Source organism: Pipistrellus kuhlii, unplaced genomic scaffold, assembly GCF_014108245.1.
Source record: "Pipistrellus kuhlii isolate mPipKuh1 unplaced genomic scaffold, mPipKuh1.p scaffold_m20_p_10, whole genome shotgun sequence".
Classification (NCBI taxonomy): domain Eukaryota; kingdom Metazoa; phylum Chordata; class Mammalia; order Chiroptera; family Vespertilionidae; genus Pipistrellus; species Pipistrellus kuhlii.
In genome coordinates this window covers 56,345,304-56,363,179 of record NW_023425405.1, presented here as the reverse complement: position 1 = coordinate 56,363,179, position 17,876 = coordinate 56,345,304, and the positions used below count along the sequence as shown (strand labels likewise).

The 17,876-nt window shown below is 46.5% G+C and overlaps 1 protein-coding gene across 1 annotated transcript in view; it reads left to right on the top strand.

Annotated features, from left to right (window-relative positions):
• NPSR1 (neuropeptide S receptor 1) overlaps positions 1-17,876 on the top strand; it is a 62,131-nt gene that overhangs the window by 1,486 nt on the left and 42,769 nt on the right. Inside the window, exon 2 of the mRNA XM_036424427.2 lies at positions 8,641-8,773. Within this exon, the coding sequence (XP_036280320.1) occupies positions 8,641-8,773 (133 nt within the window). The remainder of the gene's footprint in view (positions 1-8,640; positions 8,774-17,876) is intronic.

Genomic DNA, 17,876 nt, shown 5'->3' with positions numbered 1-17,876 from the left:
CTTTAGACGCCGCCTCCACGGCCACTTTGAGTTACAGAGCGTGACAGCCCACAGCGGAGAGACTGGCCTTGGCAATGGGGATAATAGCGGCAAGGTAATCAGAGCTCTCAGCCGCCCCGGGGCCGGGTACCTCAGCGGTTAAAGCGTCGTCCTATATGCCAAGGCTGCAGGGCAGATCAGGGCACACACACGCAGCAGCCAGGGAATGCACAGATGAGTGGGACCACAAAGCAGCGACCTTCTTCTCACAAGCACTGTGGGCGGAAGGCCTGCGTGCCGGGTGTTTTAAGCAGCTCCTGGAGGGGTGTGTTTGCAATATGGACAAACACCCAGCTCCCTCTCCACCAGTGTTTGTGCAGCAGCATCCCAGAGCACTCACAGAAACCTCCTGTTTTGTGTCTCCTTCCTATTGGCGTGTGTTCCCTCACACAGCCAGTGGACAGGGGAGAAGCACAGAGATCTTACCACTTTGCGTGTCCGGTTGTGAGAGATGTAGGCACTGACTAAAGGCGGTGATTTTTAGTTCCACACAGTCCGTGGGGGTGTTTCTGGGAGCCCAGCTCAGTGTAACTTTCTTCCACGGTCCCTTGGAGCATGAGCAGTTTGGAGGCACTGCTGATGCAGAAAGAGTTCTGATAAAATAAAATAAAATTTAAAAGAACCCTTGTTCACTGGGTTGCTTTGATCCCACAGGCATCTGGAGAAGGAGGTCAGAATTGTGCTAGCTTACTGTCTTTTAAGCATGCGCTTTGAATCCCCGTGGCCTTTACCAAAAGCAGTAAAAATGTTATCAAAATAAAGCAGCAGAATAACAGCAGCCATACCCCTCTGTCTTGTTTGCTGTGGGCTTCCCTGATGACAGGACTCCTTCGGTGAAGTATCTCATTGAATTCTCACAGCTCATGGGTGTCCCCTCATCTGGAATTGCTTTCCACGTTCATCCCTGTTTTAAGTTATACTCGCTCTTTAAGGCTCCCGTTGGGCTGCTTCCTCCAGGGAGCCCTCCTTGACTTGTTCCTCCTCTGGATTCCAGGAGTGTCCTGGGAACACACAATAACCAGCTCCTGCAGAGATGAGGTGCGAGGTTCTATTTCTGTCAGTTGCTACATGTTGTCAGGCTGGGCAACAGGAAACATGCTTTCTCCATGGCGGCAGTGGGGTCCTGTGTGTCAGCCCTGCCCTGCCTGGCCTCTGCCCTCGTACACACTAAGGGTCTTCTCTGCAGGCACATTCCGTGCATCCATATTCCATTCCTAAGCCAACGTGGCCAAGGTACGTGATAGATTCTGGCGAGTGGGGTGTAGAATGAGTTGTGGCACCCTGGTGGGGACCCTGATCCCTGGGTGCGCCGTGGAGCTCATACCCACTGCAGTGCAGCCGTTAGACTTCACTGTCATGCCTCAGCTACATGCCTGGTCTCCTAACTTAGTCTCCTACCGAGCACTTGAGTTCTCTGAACCCTACAGTTCTCTCGGCTGAAGACAAGATATCCCTGTCTAGATCTTATTGGTCCTTTCCCGAGTGGGTCAGGAGTGAGTTCACCACCCTCTTCCTCTATCACAGAGGTGGGGAACGTCCATCCCACAAAATCATTTGGTCTCACCGAAACCAGTTTGGCTCAGTGGATAGAGCGTCGGCCTGTGGACTGAAAGGTCCCAGGTTCGATTCCAGTCAAGGGCATGTACGATGGGGGGGGGGGGGGGGGGGGGGGGTGAGGCAGCTGGTCGATGTATCTCTCTCATCAACATTTCTAACTCTCTATCCTTCTCCCTTCCTCTCTGTGAAAAATCAATAAAATATATTTTTTTAAAAATCATTTGGTCTGGCCCTGCCGAGGCATTAGGGGTGAGTTCACTAAATGTTTGACCACGTAGAGCCGCTCATGTTTAAGCTGATCGTTTCGTATGGCCCATGAACGATGTTATAAATATCCGATCCGAAGAGCATTGGCAGAGAAAAGGTTCCCCACCCCTGCTCATGAACTTCAAGTAATAACACTGTGTGGTCCTGGGTTCAAGGTCCTCAGCTCAGGCCCTGCTTTCCTTCCCAGCTTCTACTTTCAAGGTCCCATCCAGCTCACTTCCTCAAACCGTGACCCCCAGCATTAGGGGTTATCTGGGCTTTAAGAATCTGCCGGATGTTTGCAAGGAAGATGAGACCTGTCCCTCAAGAAAGTGAACCAGGAACCTGAATATAAAGCCGTCCATGAGGAAGACGAAGATGGAATAACAGCCTCTTCCTAATGGCCTCTAACTTTGCCTAGGAATTCACCAGCGCTGCTTCCCAAATCTCTGATTCTTAATGATGAGAAAATTAATTCAAAGTAACTGGGAGGGAAACCCGACTCGGTTAATAAATTTCCTAACTTTTAAAATAATGCAAATGAGCTCGGTTTTATTGCTGGTTCTTCGCTGAGGGGAAAAGCACGAACCAAGGCTGCTGGATATCCAGATGTTACCTGATGACCGTCTCTGAAGAGTATCCTGGAGTGAGGAGTTACAAATGGTGCACAGTCTGACTATTGTTTGTGTACGAGTGATGGTTCCTAAGTGCTTGACGGTCATTGGCCACTGCCCCTGCTTTGCTCCTTCTCCCTGCCTGCAGTCTGACTGTCCATTTTCCTAACACACCCTTTCTCCTTTCATGTCACCAAAGCAAATTCCAGTCCAACCCATGCCCCAGTATCTCTCCCTGGGCTTAAAGCAAGAGATCCGTTTAAGAAGCTGAGTATACTGTGCTATGCTTGTTGTCACTGTCTTTAGCTTCCCTGCTTATTTGTAAGAACTCTCTCTACTGAGTGTCAGGGTTCCACCTTCAGGGACGGCCACTTCGGCTCCCCCCTGCCCACTTCCTCTCCCCAGAACCCTCCTCCAGGACTGGCTGCTCCCCCTTCCTGCCCTGGCCCCCCAGGGCAACATCAGTGATGCCTGCCTGGAGCCCAGGAGCCCTGGGTCCCCTCGGCTTCCCATGTACCTGCTGCCGGTTATCACCAGGGGTCTCGCACACACAGATAACCAGGGGTCTTGCACACACATCGTGCCCTTCTAATTAGTTCCACTCGGCCTGTTCATGCTGAGTTTCTCCTGCTGAATCCTGCAGCTGTGCATACGGAAATGACTGCTCGCCGCGCTCAGTGAAATCATTATTAAAGGTCTGCTCTTTACTGCCTGTTTCTGCCTCACAGCCCTGACACTCCCTTCGAATCCTCTATCCTAGGCATGCTCCACCACGGCCAGCTTCACTCCGGTCACGGAGAAAGGCCCAGATGGGCCGGCTGGCCCCCAAGGATGCCATGGGATCCCCAAGTCCTACACTCCAGCTGTGAGAAAGGAAATCTCTATCAACTGAATTTCTCTTTGCGTGACTAACGCATCTGGTGGCAAGACACATAGTCTTAGCTGTTCCACAGCACACTAGGTCATTACACAGTTTTTCAGCCTGTGGGGGTTTTCCCGTTGTCTGACTCAAGAGAGACGTGGAGGCTGCAGGGGGTACGCCTCTGCAGTGTTGGCACAGGTGAGGGAGGGGTGAGGGAGGGGTGAAGCAGGGATGAGGGAGGGATGAGGCAGGGGTGAGGGAGGGGTCTGAGCATGTGGGTATCAGCGGAGAGAACGAGTGCTGCTGCCTTCAGGAGTGGACGTCCTGGTCCCCACCTTTGTGTGGGTCCCTATCCAGCTCAGGCCCATCTTGACTGCTCTCTCCTACAGTGTCCCTGTCATTCTCCCTCCAGTGGCAGGTGGCCGGGCTCCTTCCTGCCCTGTCTGTCATGGCCACATCACTGTGTCCTTATGGGGATGTGAGATTTCATTTCTTCACTCCCGATTCTGGGCAGCAGAAAACCAAGTGGGGTTGTCTTCTGGTTCCTTTTCTACCCACGTGGCTGTCGTAGCCAGGAAACTCTCACACCAGACAGCTGGGTAAGCCCCCAGGGCCGCCATTCTCTGGGATCTATTCATCAGCACCCCCAAACCAGCAGGTGGGGTCTCTTTCTCTCTCGTTGTGCTAACCTGTGGAAGTGGCAATAAAGTCCTCTCCCCGGTTCCTCTTCTCCTGACATCCACCCCTCTGCGGTGTCCTTCCACACTCCTGTGTCCCGTGGCTTCTTCCTCTGACCTGGGGGAACTGCTCTTCCCCACTTCTCACTCCAGGCCGTCTGCTCTGAATGGGCAAGGACTCGACCTCTCTCAGGGAGAAAACCAGTTCTCTCCCCTGTAGGATGTCCTCCGAGGAGCATGTGAAAGCTGCCCTAGCTTCTTTCTCCCCTGCACTGAGGGGGGCGGTTTCTCCGAGGGCACATGGGGATAAGCTCTCTGGCGGCCTGGCTGGGGGAGGTTTTCTCTAGGGAGCGGGGAGAGGGCACCCATGAACGCTTCCAAACATCATCCTGGCGTTCTCAGACTGTTTCTCGCCATGAACTCGAGTGAACAAGATTGTTACTTTATTTTTCTGAACTGAAATTAGCTTCTCCCTGGGCCTCTCAGCTAGCTGACAGCAGGCGTAAACTCAGACAGTTAACAAAAGGAGTCCCAGGCACTGCCTCTGTCTGAAAGGGGCAGGTAGGCCTTGGGAAATTAGCGTTGCCCATGGGACCCACGGCAGCAGTGCTGAAACACTCCAGATCCGATGCTCCTAACCCTGTCTGCTCAGCATGGAAAGTATTGATATAGTCGTTTCCCTATGTCCTGGAGGCGAAACTGGGAGAGAATTGCTAGGCAGTGAGCCATTGAGAGGTAGGGCAAAGACCACTCTGGCCATGAAGACAATTGAATAAAACTCCAGAGGACAAATAATCTTCCCTCTTGGTAGCAAGTTCTTTGAACCCAGGACAAAGGGCCCGAGTGGACTTCGCCCCATTTTTGAAATAGCTGGTTTTCAGGACATTGGCCCAAGTTCTCACTTTCATACCAGACTTGCCTGCTCAGTGACTACACCTAAGGATCGGGGACGGCCCCCTCTGTCCTCTGCCTTCACTCACACCTTGGCCAGGTACCCTGCTTCTCTGCCTGGCTAGTTCTCACATTTCCAGACTCAACCCACATATTAATTCCTTCAGAATCTACCTTTTGACCAGCCATAACCAGCCTCTTCTCAAAGTCTCCATTATACCAGGTCACATTGAAAACGTTTGTCTCCATATCTGCCTCCGCCATCAGACTGTGAGCTCCTGTCTTAGCCTCCCTTCCACCCCCAAAGTATTTTGAATTTGTTACTAGATTCTCAACAAATGCTTGTTGAATTATGCAGAACGCAAACCAGTATAATCCTGTTCACAAGACATGGTCTCCAGAACAGTTCTCTCTCCCTCCCCCTGCACGGGAGTTCACAGAATGACTTGCTCCAGGACTATCTGGAACTATCTTGGTCCACAGCCCTGCTGTCCACCTCGACAGAACCAGGCTCTGATAGTACTTCCACTCCATTCCTGTTCTCTCTTCTTCACACAGAAGCCCCCGTCTGCCAGTCCCACCAGCCCCTGGCCAGAGGTTGCCACCTGCACCCCTGTTCCTCATGCCTGTAACGATAGGAAAAGCCTTACCAAAACATAAAACTTGCGTTCACATCCCCACCTGTATGTTGCTTTACATCATTTTTTTTTGTAATAGCAATCCATTAAAATGTCTTATTATCTACTTTTTAAAATATATTTTATTGATTTTTTACAGAGAGGAAGAGAGAGGGATAGAGAGTTAGAAACATCGATGAGAGAGAATCATCGATCAGCTGCCTCTTGCACACCTTCTACTGGGGATGTGCCCGCAACCAAGGTACATGCCCTTGACCGTAATCGAACCTGGGACCTTTCAGTCCACAGGCCGAAGCTCTATCCATTGAACCAAACCGGTTTCGGCTGTTATCTACTTTTTACACTTGAATATGAGAAATGAAGACTAGCCTGGGTAATTCAAGATAGAATCCCCATCGCTCTCAGTAAAGCAGTTAGAAAAGGTGAATGCCAAGAGAAGGCGTGAGGACAGTCACTCAACTGTATTGGCCAGGGTGTCTCCCAGCGGGTTCCTGGGGAGGGTGGCGAAGATGCAGATGTTCGAAAGGGGCCTCACTGGGAGGAGGTTGCCATGGGAAGAAGCCAGGTGAGCCCTCCAAGCAAGCTCAGTCCTCCCCAGCCGCCTGCTTGGCTATTCCGGTTGCTGCCACCTGGCCTTGCCTTCTGAAGCAGCAGGGGGGGCGTGACAAGGAGCCTTCGGAGCGCCCACTTGCTCAAATGTGCTCACCTCCCTAGAGGCTCGGAGCCTTTGCCTGGATCACCCTCCCCAGTCTAATCATGGAACCCTGAGCCCTGCAGTCTGCTCCTGCGGGCTCGCTTTACAGCGTGGGCTCCTGTCTACACGGTGACTCATCCTCAGTGCAATCAGATGCTTTCAGACTTGGCTCTTGATATTTCCAACCCACCTCCGTGAATCAATGAGGCTTTGAGCCGCTTCAGAGGCCGGGTGCTGTGAGTGACAGGTGACACTTGGTCCCGGTGCCAAGGAGGCAGCACAGTTGCGTTGCCCTCTCGCTGAGGACGGAGGCTGAATTGTAACCTTTCGGAGACTTCATTTCCTCTCTTGGGAGGGAAGATATATTTGCTCTGTCCTGTGTTTGAGATGCTATCTTCAGCACCACAGGAATAACACTGGTCATCAAAGGGACCATGAAAGTGTAAGGCGCATGGGAAGTGCTGATTCCCTGGGCCAGCTGGCATCGTTGCATCTGGTGTGACATCCGGGATGCTGTGGTGTGGAAGCTACACGCGGCTCCAGGGTGAGTCCCTTCAAACACACACTGAGCACCGCCCTTTGGCTCAGCCTGGGGTGGGGGGGGAGGGGCGGACACGGTCACAAAACCCACCCAGTTCCAAAAGCCCAGCTTCAGACAAGTTTGGAGTCAGAATCGCAATGGTGATAATTGAAAGCAAATGAGGCAACTTCACCATCTCTAGCCCCAAATTGTAAGCAAGTCATGGACTTCCCAGTTTAAAAAAATATATATTCCAACTTTAGCAGCATCCCTTCTAACCCAGGAGTACCTACCAGCTAAGTAACCCCTTTGAGCCCCATTTCCTCCCCTTCTGATTGAGAGCAGCGGCATCTCCCTGGCCAGGTGGTGAGGACGAAGTTAGCAGTAAGTAAGGCGTCTCAAACAATGCACAGCACAAGGCAATCGATCAGCAGCACACATTTATCGATTACCTACTTTACAGTGCGAACTGAATACTCGGGTGTTAGATGAATGAAGTCACTCAAATAGTGTTAGTTCCCATCCCCTGTAAGATCATGGGGGGGGCGGGAAGGGGGGGGAGGAGATACTCACAACTGGCAGCCCAATGTGGGATACTCCCAAGCCCCTTTGGAGAGACTGCAGGCCTGGGGGGGATTGTTCAGACCAAGGACTAGAGACCCAGCCATTCTATTCCCACTGGGGGCCAGAGGGCTCCTTCATTGGAGAGAATCCAGATTTCTGAGGATCTGAATGTTGGTGTCTACATAGTCACCAATGCAGCATGCAGGACACACACACACAATCTCTCTCTCTCTTTCTCTCTCTCTCTCTCCAAACTAGTTACTTTCTGTGGTGGTGTTTTTTGGAAATGTGGCCTAAAAACCAAACCACAGGCAGTTAGTGAAAGAACAGCATGAAGAGAGAATAACCTGGAAGAAAAACAAACAAACAAACAAACAAACAAAAACATAGCTTCTTGTTCAAAAGTCCCTGAGTTTATTTGATCACTTCTCTTTCTGATTCTCATCCAAAAGGCCTTCAGAGCCATTTTAGTTTAAAACAATTTTCTGTGAGAAATAGAAAATAGGTGAGGTCAGCTCCCTTTCACCCCTCCTCCCCCACCTGCTGGGAAATTGGAGGACTCTAGAAGGTGAAGGTACGGAGGTTCTGAGTGCAGGGCAAGTGCTGTGACGTATTCATGTGAAGAGTGTCCTTGAGCATCATCGAGGGAAGGATGTCACAGGAGCCTTGCTGTACAGGTCCAGGGAGCAGATTTCCGCTGCAGCTGCATCACATGCTCAGACCTCACAGAGGAGCCACTGCCCGCTGCTTTCTCCCGGCCGAGGGACGTGAGTGGCCTGCAGGGCCAGGGACAGTGCTGGAGAAGACGGAGTTGGGAAGGAAAATGGTGTCTAACTCTGTTCCTTCTTCCTCTGAGGTTGAAAGCATCCCGCAGAGATTGGCTCGGTGCTGGGCAATGTGGAAGCACACCACTCCTGTACCACTACCCAGGCAGAGAAAATGTGTGCCTGTAACACAGAGTTCTGTGATTTGAAAAAATAAATGGATGAAAAGCATTATCGAAATGCTTCTTCCTCTGAAACAGGTTCCCTGAAAGGAACAGGGGCAGGGAAGCCTGGGAAACCCCTCACTTGCATTTCCGCAGGACTTTGCAGGCCCGCACTGCCACACTACAGCCCCTTCATCCTGTCCAGGGCCAGAGACAGGCCCCCCCACAATCCTCAGTACCATCCTCTTCCCTGGGAGCAAATGGTCTTGGTCTTGGCCTCTTTTGAGTAGAGCTTTGACAGTGGGGACATGAAGGCAGAAGGAAGACCTTCCAGCTGGAAGCCTGAGCCTCATGCTCTGCAGGGCACCTTGGTCCTCACAGCGCCGCTTCGTGTTGCTTGTTTCCCACAGACTGAGCAGCTGATAACGCTGTGGGTCCTCTTCGTTTTCACCATCGTTGGCAACTCCATGGTGCTGTTCTTCATGTGGAGGCGGAAGAGGAAGTCAAGAATGACCTTCTTTGTGACCCAGCTGGCCATCACAGGCAAGTAACTGTGCAGGTGGAAGAGGAATGAGCTGCCTGCAAAGTTCCTAAGGCTTCTTCCTTTCAATTATTTTGCCAGTAGCAATGGTAGGCTCTCTCCCCAAAGGCATCAGCCAATTTGGGAGTAATTGCTATGGGGATATAAAACCCATATTTGAATGTTTTGAATGTTTCTTCCAGCAAATTTAACACAATGAAATATCCATTAGATTCCACTCTAAAATAACTCACTATATAAACAAAGTTGAAAATGCAAACATCAGTGCCACCAAAGGGTTCTAGAAGGTTCCATTCTTTATACACTGCAGCCTCCACAGTTCACTGAGGTGGTAATATAATATCATACCACATTATGAGCTTAAAGAAGAGAACCCAGAAAATGGACCAGAATTATCTCTCTTCAGTAACACATGTGAAGTCTCAAATACTTTGCAGACGTAAGTCAGAGGGCATTGCTTTTGAAATGTAAGGGACATATGACACCACTGCTGGGTGTGGTACAAGGTCCTAAGATAATAAACAGGATTTGGACATTTAAATGTGGGTTTGCAGACAGGCCAGTGCAGCTGAAGCCTGAATGCATCATGCCTCAAGTTCAGCTCTTGGTTAAGATGGCTCTTACTTCAAGGTGGCTGCTGGAACTCCTGCCATCACACCCAAATTCCAGCCAATGGGAAGAAAGAGCAGGGAGGAAGAATAAGAGAGGCCCATACCAGCTACCTCTCCTCCTCTGAGCTGGCATTCCTGGGACTTGAACCCATTAATGTTTGCTTGCGTTTCACTGGTCATCTCTAACCAAAGTAGAAGCTGTTTGTTGGCTTGCATGTTTGCTTATTTGTTTGTTTTTGACCTGGGCCCCTTGGTCAGAATGCAATCCTAGGGAGGAATGAGGGACAGAGGTAAGTAGCAGTCTCTGGTACAGAGTGTCCTTCATACTCCCATTGAGAAAGACATTTAGACATAGAGTGTCTATCTGACCACCCATCCCCCAGCTCTGAGGGTGCTTCCTCCAGGTAGCCGGGCTCCCTTCTCCTGGCCCCTTATCTCGGCATGCTGGCCCCTACCCATTCTCAAACACAGGAGGAGCCTTCTAGACCCATGGTTGGCAAACTGTGGCTCGCAAGCCGCATGCTGCTCTTTGGCCCCTTGAGTGTGGCTCTTCCACAAAATACCATGGCCTGGGCGAGTCTATTTTGAAGAAGTGGCTTAGAAGAAGTTTAAATTTAAAAAATTTGGCTCTCGAAAGAAACTTCAATTGTTGTACTGTTGATATTTGGCTCTGTTGACTAATGAGTTTGCTGACCTCTGCCCTATATGATTGCCTGTTTATGTAGGTCAATCGTTGTTGGCTGTTTATCTTTTTCCAAAAGATAATTTCCAAAATAAACTTCTCTGAATAGCTTTCAAATATATAATATAGTGTTGTTACTATAGTCACTGTGTTAGACTTTATATTGTTGGCTGTTTATATCTTTCCAAAATAAATTTGGCTATTATACACAACTCTACAATGAATATTCTCTCATAGTTAAATCCTGGGAGCATTATTTATTACTTAGAAAAGTTTATAGACGTGGATTTGCTGCATCAAAAAAAGTCACTTGTGACTCACATTGGCTGATGTCCTTTTAGGTCCCCCAGGACTGACAGATGATGAAAAATGTCATGACAAATGCTCTGAAAATCACCACAGAGACCCACACAGGGCCTTGTTTTAAAACCTATGTAATCCTAGCCACTTGCTTCAGGCAGGGATTCTCTCTGCTCATCTGTGAGTGATACGATTCTTACACATACCCAAGTACAAGTTGCTTATTTTAAAAGGAGCATTCTCTTCCATGGCTGCCAGTGTACCAGAGAAGAGTCCAAACCTACTTTGTCTTTTTTTTGTCCCACAGTGATTATAGCAGTGCTCATGTGCTTGTGAAAACAAAGACCACATCGCTTACCAGAATATTGAGTGGAGGAAGTGTTTCAATTTTGCACCTGTTTTAATTCATTTCCTCTTCTCCACATTTCTGAACCATTCAAAACACACACACACACTCACACACACACACACACACACACACACACACACACACACAATTTTTCCTCTATATCCATTAGGGATTTTAGCTATAGGGTTACTTTTGAGAATAGAAGGAAACCAAAAAATCTCAAAGTTGTTATTTTTGCACAATCTGCAACTTTAGCACTTTTGATTCTGAGAGTTTTCTGGTTGAATTTAATGACTGTATGTTTGCGCTAAAGAGCCAATTAAAATTTATTAGTCATTTATCATCATCAAGACGGCTTCTCTGTTTTATCCAAATGCAATAAAGAAGGGGAACTAATGAGAGTAACTCCCACTGAGCATTGAAAAACAGAATACATATTTTTGGGCGCACATCCAGATAACTTCCTCCTTCTGGAAGGGCCAATCTTTTCCTATTAGTAAAAGTAATCAGCTTTGCCTCCGAGCACTTTCTGGAGATGAATTGACTAATGAACTAAGGAATTCTTCATCCTCCTGTTAATGATGTGAAAACAGAGTGGAGAGACTTAGGCAGGGAGGTGAGGCCGGGAGTGTCAGCTGTCCAATGCCCTGCATGGAGTTCAAATATCACTTTTCTCTGCTGATTCTACTCTTTTCTTGAGTTTTTGAATTGTATACTTAATTCTTTTATTTATTTTAGTTTTGCTCATTTTGTTTTTCATTTTTCTATTTTTTACCTTTATGGAGATAAAGCTGACAAAACCTGTGTAGGCTTCAGGTGTCCAAAGCAATATGTATGTATTAAAATATGATTACCATAATAATTTTAGTTAGTATCCATCCCGTCACATAGTTGTAATTTATGTGTGTTAAGAACTTTTAAAAAGTCTGTGAGCAACTTTTAAATATACAACATAGTATTGTTTACCATAGTCACTGCGTTATACTTTATAACTTACTGATCTTATAACTAGAAGTCTGTATCCTTTGACTAGCTTCACCCATTTTCCCTAACCCCACCTCTGGCAATCACCAGTCTGTTCTGTGGGTCTATGAGTCCAGGGATGTATTTGTTTGTTTTTAACATTTCATATACAAGTTGAATCACACAATATTTGTCTTCTTCTGACTGGCTTTACTTGATATATTGTATTCAAGTTGTCATAAATGGAAGAATCTTATTTTTTATGACTGAGTAACATTTCATTGCACATATATACCAAATAGTCTTTATCCATTTATCTGTTGATGGACACTTAAGTTGTCTTCATGTCTTGGCTACTATACAGAATGCTATCAGACATGGGGGTGCAAATTTCTCCTAAAGATGGAGGTTTCATTTTCTTCAGATATATTCCAAAATGTTGGATCATATGGTAGTTCTATTTTCAATCTTTTGAGGAACTTCCATACTGTTTCTCCACAGTGGCTGCACCAATTTACAATTGCACCAACACCGTATAAGGCTTCCTTACTCACATTGTTTCCTCTCATCTTTTTGTTAATAGTCATTCTATCATATGTGAAATGATATATCATTGTGTTTTTGATGTGCATTTTCCTGGTGTTAGTAATGTTGAGCACTTTTTCATGTACCTATTGGCCATTTGAATATTCTCTTTGGAAAAAAAATGACTATTCAGGTCCTAGGACAGTTTAAATGGTTATTCATTTTTTGGCTATTGAGTTGTGTGAAATTGTTATGTGTTTTGGATATCAATCCCTTATCAAGTAGATGGTACGTAAATATTTTCTTCTGTTTCATAGGCTGCCTCTTCATTTTGTTGGTCATTTCTTTGGCTCTGCAGAAGCTTTGTAGTTTGATGCAGTCTCACTTGTTGGTTTTCATTTTTGTTATTTGTGCTTTGGGTATCATATCCCTAAAATCATTGCCAAGACCAATGTCAAGGAGATTTTCTCCTATGCATTCTCCTAGGAGTCTTATAGTTTCAGGTCTTACCTTTGTCTTTAATCTATTTTGAGTTCATTTGCAATGTAAGATAGGGGTCCAGTTTCCTTCCTTTGCATGTGAATATCCCATTTTTCCAACACCATTTACTGAATATGCCAAATAGTCATTATCCATTGAGTATTCTTCGATCTCTTGTCACATATTGGTTGGTTGTATGTGCATAGGTATATTGAACTCACAACTCAAACCTCCATTGATGTTGCTGCTGGCTCCGGAATTTTATCTTCCAAAGGGGAGGTCTAAAGTCAGCCTGAGATTTCTTTCTTTAGAGGCTATCAAGTTTTGTCTTTTGTTTCTCGATTTTTTTTTTCTTTGAGGGTTTATACTGTTACCTAGTTCTATCTATTTATTGGTCTGTCCTATTGGTTCCGCTATTTGCCAAGTGAGCTCCTTTAATCTACAGATTAAAGTGATTTCTTAGCTCATTTTATTTATGTCTGAGTGTTTATTGTCTCCCATTTGTTCTGATCTTGTGTTCAGGAGCACTAACTATTCACATATCAGTAACGCTGGTGTTTCTCTGTCATTATTTGAATATCTTGGTCTTATTGCTCAATACTTGGAAGAATTATTTAAGCTTTTCCTAAACGTTTATTTTATTTTAGTTCCATTGTTATCAGCCGTATTAACCCTAATCTTACTATTTCTAAAATATCTTCAAAGTTGCTTTTCCCATAATTATTTCAAAACATTCATTCTTTATATTATCTAGTACCTTTTTTCATTCTTAGTTTCTCAGTATTTCTTTTCACAACTGCCTTATGTCTTATTATGTTATCTTTCACTTTTTATTCCATAAAATGTAAAAAAGAACAGAAAACATACTTTTAAAAATTTGAGCACATTTCTCAAACTGAAGGTTCTTTTGGATGTATATTCTTTTTCTGATATTTGTGTGCTCTCTTCTACTTAACGCTACAAAGTCCTCTACTATGTGACTCATTCTTTCCACCAAACATTTTGTTCATGTACACGCCTTTCATTAGATCATCACTGTGGCTGCACGCTGCCATTATTGTCCCCAGCTTGAGGAGAGATGTGTGTTCTGAAAGGAAACCAACTATTCTCCAGAAGGAAAATAAGGTATTATCCAGGAAAAGAAGGCATTGTTCCATCGCTGTTGGAACAATTTAACAGAAAGGAATGAACTTATCTCCCAGGAAAGCTTTTCCTTTTGGAGAGCAATTGGGTTTCATTTTGTTCCCTGCCTTTGACCCTCCATTAGTAACAGTGTGACCCCTGAAAGGCACTTACCTTTTCTCTAAGCCTTTCTCATCTCTAAAATGAAGGTGTGGGCGGCTCTCTCTCTCTGGATCATGCCTTGCACCTTTCCCCACCCCTTCCCTGAGCTGTCCTAAGTCTCTGATGCCCTGTGTCCAAAACCCTTGCTACTTGGAGGGCCACTTTCTGACCAAACCTGACAAGTGTCGTAGGTTTGTGGGGGAAGAACTACTCCAAGTCCTTTTGGCCCTCTCCTCAAGATCCTGGACTAATTAGACAATGTCCTCCCTTCTGGGAAAGGTGAGAGAACCGAGGAAGGGGGGAAGAAATCCACTGTCTGTGAATTACCCACTTTTAGATTCCACTGGTCATGACTCAACTGCCTTTTGTGCTTCCTACACTGAAGTCTCAATGGCCGAGAACAGTCAGAACCTCCACCCAAAAAGACAAGGAACTTTCTATTTGGCCTGATATTGGGTCATTGAGAAGCTCTCCTTGGTCTGTGAACAGATTCAACAGGGAAACATTAATTTAGGGTCTACTACACTCAAGGTCCTCTTCTAGGCCTGGCAGGAAAGAGTGACAGTAATAGAAAATAATCTTTCACCTGGGGACTTTCCTGTAGCAGGGAGAAATCAAAGTTGTTCATTGAACTGACATTAAGACAGAGGAAAATGTCAGGAGAAAAAAATTCCTCAAGGCAAGAGCTAAGAGGGTTTCAAATAAGGTGAAATTATATTCTCCAGAGAAGTCCAAAAGGCCATCCCAATTTATATCTGTATGGATAACTCAGAAAGGCCATTCTGGATTATATTCTCATGGAGAACTCAGAAAGGCCATTCTGGAAAAAAAAATGGACCTTCAATGATGAGTGAGTTTCCCAGAGAGATAGATGAGCCTAGGAAACAGGATGCCAAGAGGGATATAAATATTTAAAAAACATTTATTAAGTGTCTGAGACCACAGGTACCTGTCTGAAATTCTCCAATTTCCCCAGTATACTTTTCCACTTACATTCCTTGCCACATTTTTTATTGCTCTTGCTTTGATTTTATGTCCTTTCTTTACACAGTAGCCAAAGTGATCTTTTCAAAATTCAAATCCATCATTGAAGTTGGTGGTAGATATCATAGTCCATAGAAAATTAACACACATGCTAATTATAACCCTCTATCTATTTTGTGTATGTGAGAAGGTGGCCAGAACTTTCAAATGTCCCAGAGATTCAGAAATCTATCCAGGCTTAAGAACCACTGCTCTAGGGGTAAGGTGAGGCCAGACTGTAGAGGCCTCCCAGGACCAGGCGTTGGGGTGTAATAAACTCGGGCACTGGGTCATCACCGAAGTCTTTGAGCAGAGGCGCAATTCAAACAGCGATGTGTTTGAGTGCCCAAGCCAAATACAGTGTGTGGATTTAAGGAGGAGACTTAATTACTTATGAGAGAGTATTTATTCATTTCTCAGAAGACTTACATAATTATCTTCATTCTGTTTCCAGTTTCCTTTTTTCCATAATTAGTTTTTCTCCATGCACTTGTCCCGCTAGCCTTAGACTCATTTTAGTATTTGTCAAAGGTCACATTTCAGTATATTAATTCTCTTGCTGAATGTTACCGCTTGAATTCCCATCTGCCAGTTTTGTTAAAATCCAAGAGAGGGGGGAAAAATTTCTCTACATTGTCTGGGTGAGCCATGTGAGCAGTCTGGCCCCATTAGCCCTAGTCTGCAGTGGAGGTGAGTTCTGAAAGGGTCTGGTCCAAAGGACACAGCCCTTCTGAGGTTATCAGAGAGAAGCACAGGGTGTGAAGGTCCCGCCTCATCAGTAGTTTCCATTGCTAGTCTCCATAGCAACAGCATGCCAATGCTCAGATCCATCCCAGTGGAACAATGGGACTCAACTGCGAATTTAGTAATCTACAACAGGATTTCATTTTTCTGCGTGAATTTGCATCTTTTCATGGAGTGAGCAAGTTCATGGCTTTGCTAGGGGAGCCTTGATATGTAGGGGGCAAATACCCAATCATAGTTTAGAAAGCAGTAGGGAATTCAAGTTAAAAAGTCCAAAGGAGCAGCCTCTGGGACCCCCCACCCCTCCCTGCACCTTTGCATGCCATCCTCACCTCCACTCCACATTATAACTTCTAGAAGAAAAAGAAAATTTTTAAACAATAATTGCCCGATTGGTGTGGCTCAGAGGTTGATTGTTGACCTATGAACCAGGAGGTCATGGTTTGATTCCCTGTCAGGGCACCTGCCCAGGTTGCTGCTCAGTCCCCAGTAGGGAGTATGCAAGAGGCAGCCGATCAATGATGCTCTCTCATCATTGATGCTTCTATCTCTCTCTCCCACACCCTTCCTCTCTAAAAATCAATAAAAATATTTTTAAATAAAAATAAAACAGTAATAATGAACAGCTTATCTCAAAGGGAGAAAGCTGAACCTCCAGCTGCCAGGAATAAAGAGTGAACACTTAGGCAGGCTGTGAGCACAGGACACAGTGGGGCTTAAGTACAACATTTAGGAGCTGTATTTTCACATCTCTGTGGAGGTCTGCACGTCAGAACTAGAGCAGGAAAGAGCTGGAAGGAGGCTGGGGGTAGGGGGACTGGGGCTGCACAGTCTGTGACTGGGAAATGGAAAATCTCCCCACTGGCTGGAAACAAGCCATCTGCCCCAGGCCTGGTCCCAAGTCCCTTCACAGAGAGGAACTCCAAGAAACAGGATTGCAAACTCACTGCACACATGTGCTAAGCCCCACATCCATGGACAACTCAGAGAAACATTATTCACATAAACAAGTCTCCCTCTTCTGGTCATTGATTGCTATGTAGCAGTCCCAGATGCTAGGGACTTCAAACATTGGTTGATTTCCCCTCATGTTTCTGAGGCAGCTCCTCTTTGCCCCATGATGTCAGAGACTCATCAGGGAACAGCCTGAGTGGCATGGCTGGCGTGTTGACGCTGGTGACTGCTGGGAGCTTGGCAAGGACTAAGGTTCCTCTTCACGTGGGTCTTCCCAGGGCTTCCTGGAAGAATGGCAGCTGGGATTCAAGAGCATGAGGCAGAAGCTTCAAGGGTTCCATGGCCCAGGGTTAGAAATTACGCAGTATCACTTCTGCCCCTTTCCATTGGTCAAGCATGAGTTAGAACCCAGCCACGATTCAAGAGGAGGAGACCACCCATGAAACAGGAACAACATGAAACATATTTCTTAGGTGGGGAGGGCATATTTGCAGACTAGTGACCACACTGCTGGGCTGGGGCCACCTGCCAGTAGTGGGCTTGGTTATAGAAATCCCAGTATGAATGGAAACACTGGTTCAGAGGATGAAAGCTGATAGTGCCCTTCAGAAGCAACCACAGAGCTGTTCCCTAGAAGGACCTCCATGCATTAGAGTGCCCACAGGACTCCCTCAGAGTTCCCAATGGTCATAGGTCCCCTGGAAGATGAACACAGAGGGAAGGTAGGCACCCACTTAGCAGAACCAGGATGTGAACACCCAGACTGACCAAGTGGGGGTCCATGGAGCTCCCCATCCAAGACCCAGTCATGAAACAGAGCTGGGTCAGGGCTGGATGGGTAGGGGGACAGGAATAAATGCAATTGATGAGTCCTCTGCCCTGACAAAGTATCAGGAAGCATAAAGCAATGGCCATATTTGAACCCAGGTTTGCCTGACCTGCTTTTCCCAGCCCTGTTGGCTTGGCAAGAAGACACCAGGGTCACAGGGGTCAGAGAGGGGTGGAGGATGAAGTGTGTTCTGGAAGTTTAGCCAGAGCCCAAGGCATGTGGTGACTGCCAGGAGTGTGTGAGCCTAAGAACTGCATTGCATGGGAAGGTCAATGCAACGAGTGGCTGGTTACAGAGAGCTGGGAGGGGGAAATGCCCCCAGTATGCAAACCCCACCCCTGCACCAATGCTGGCAGAATTC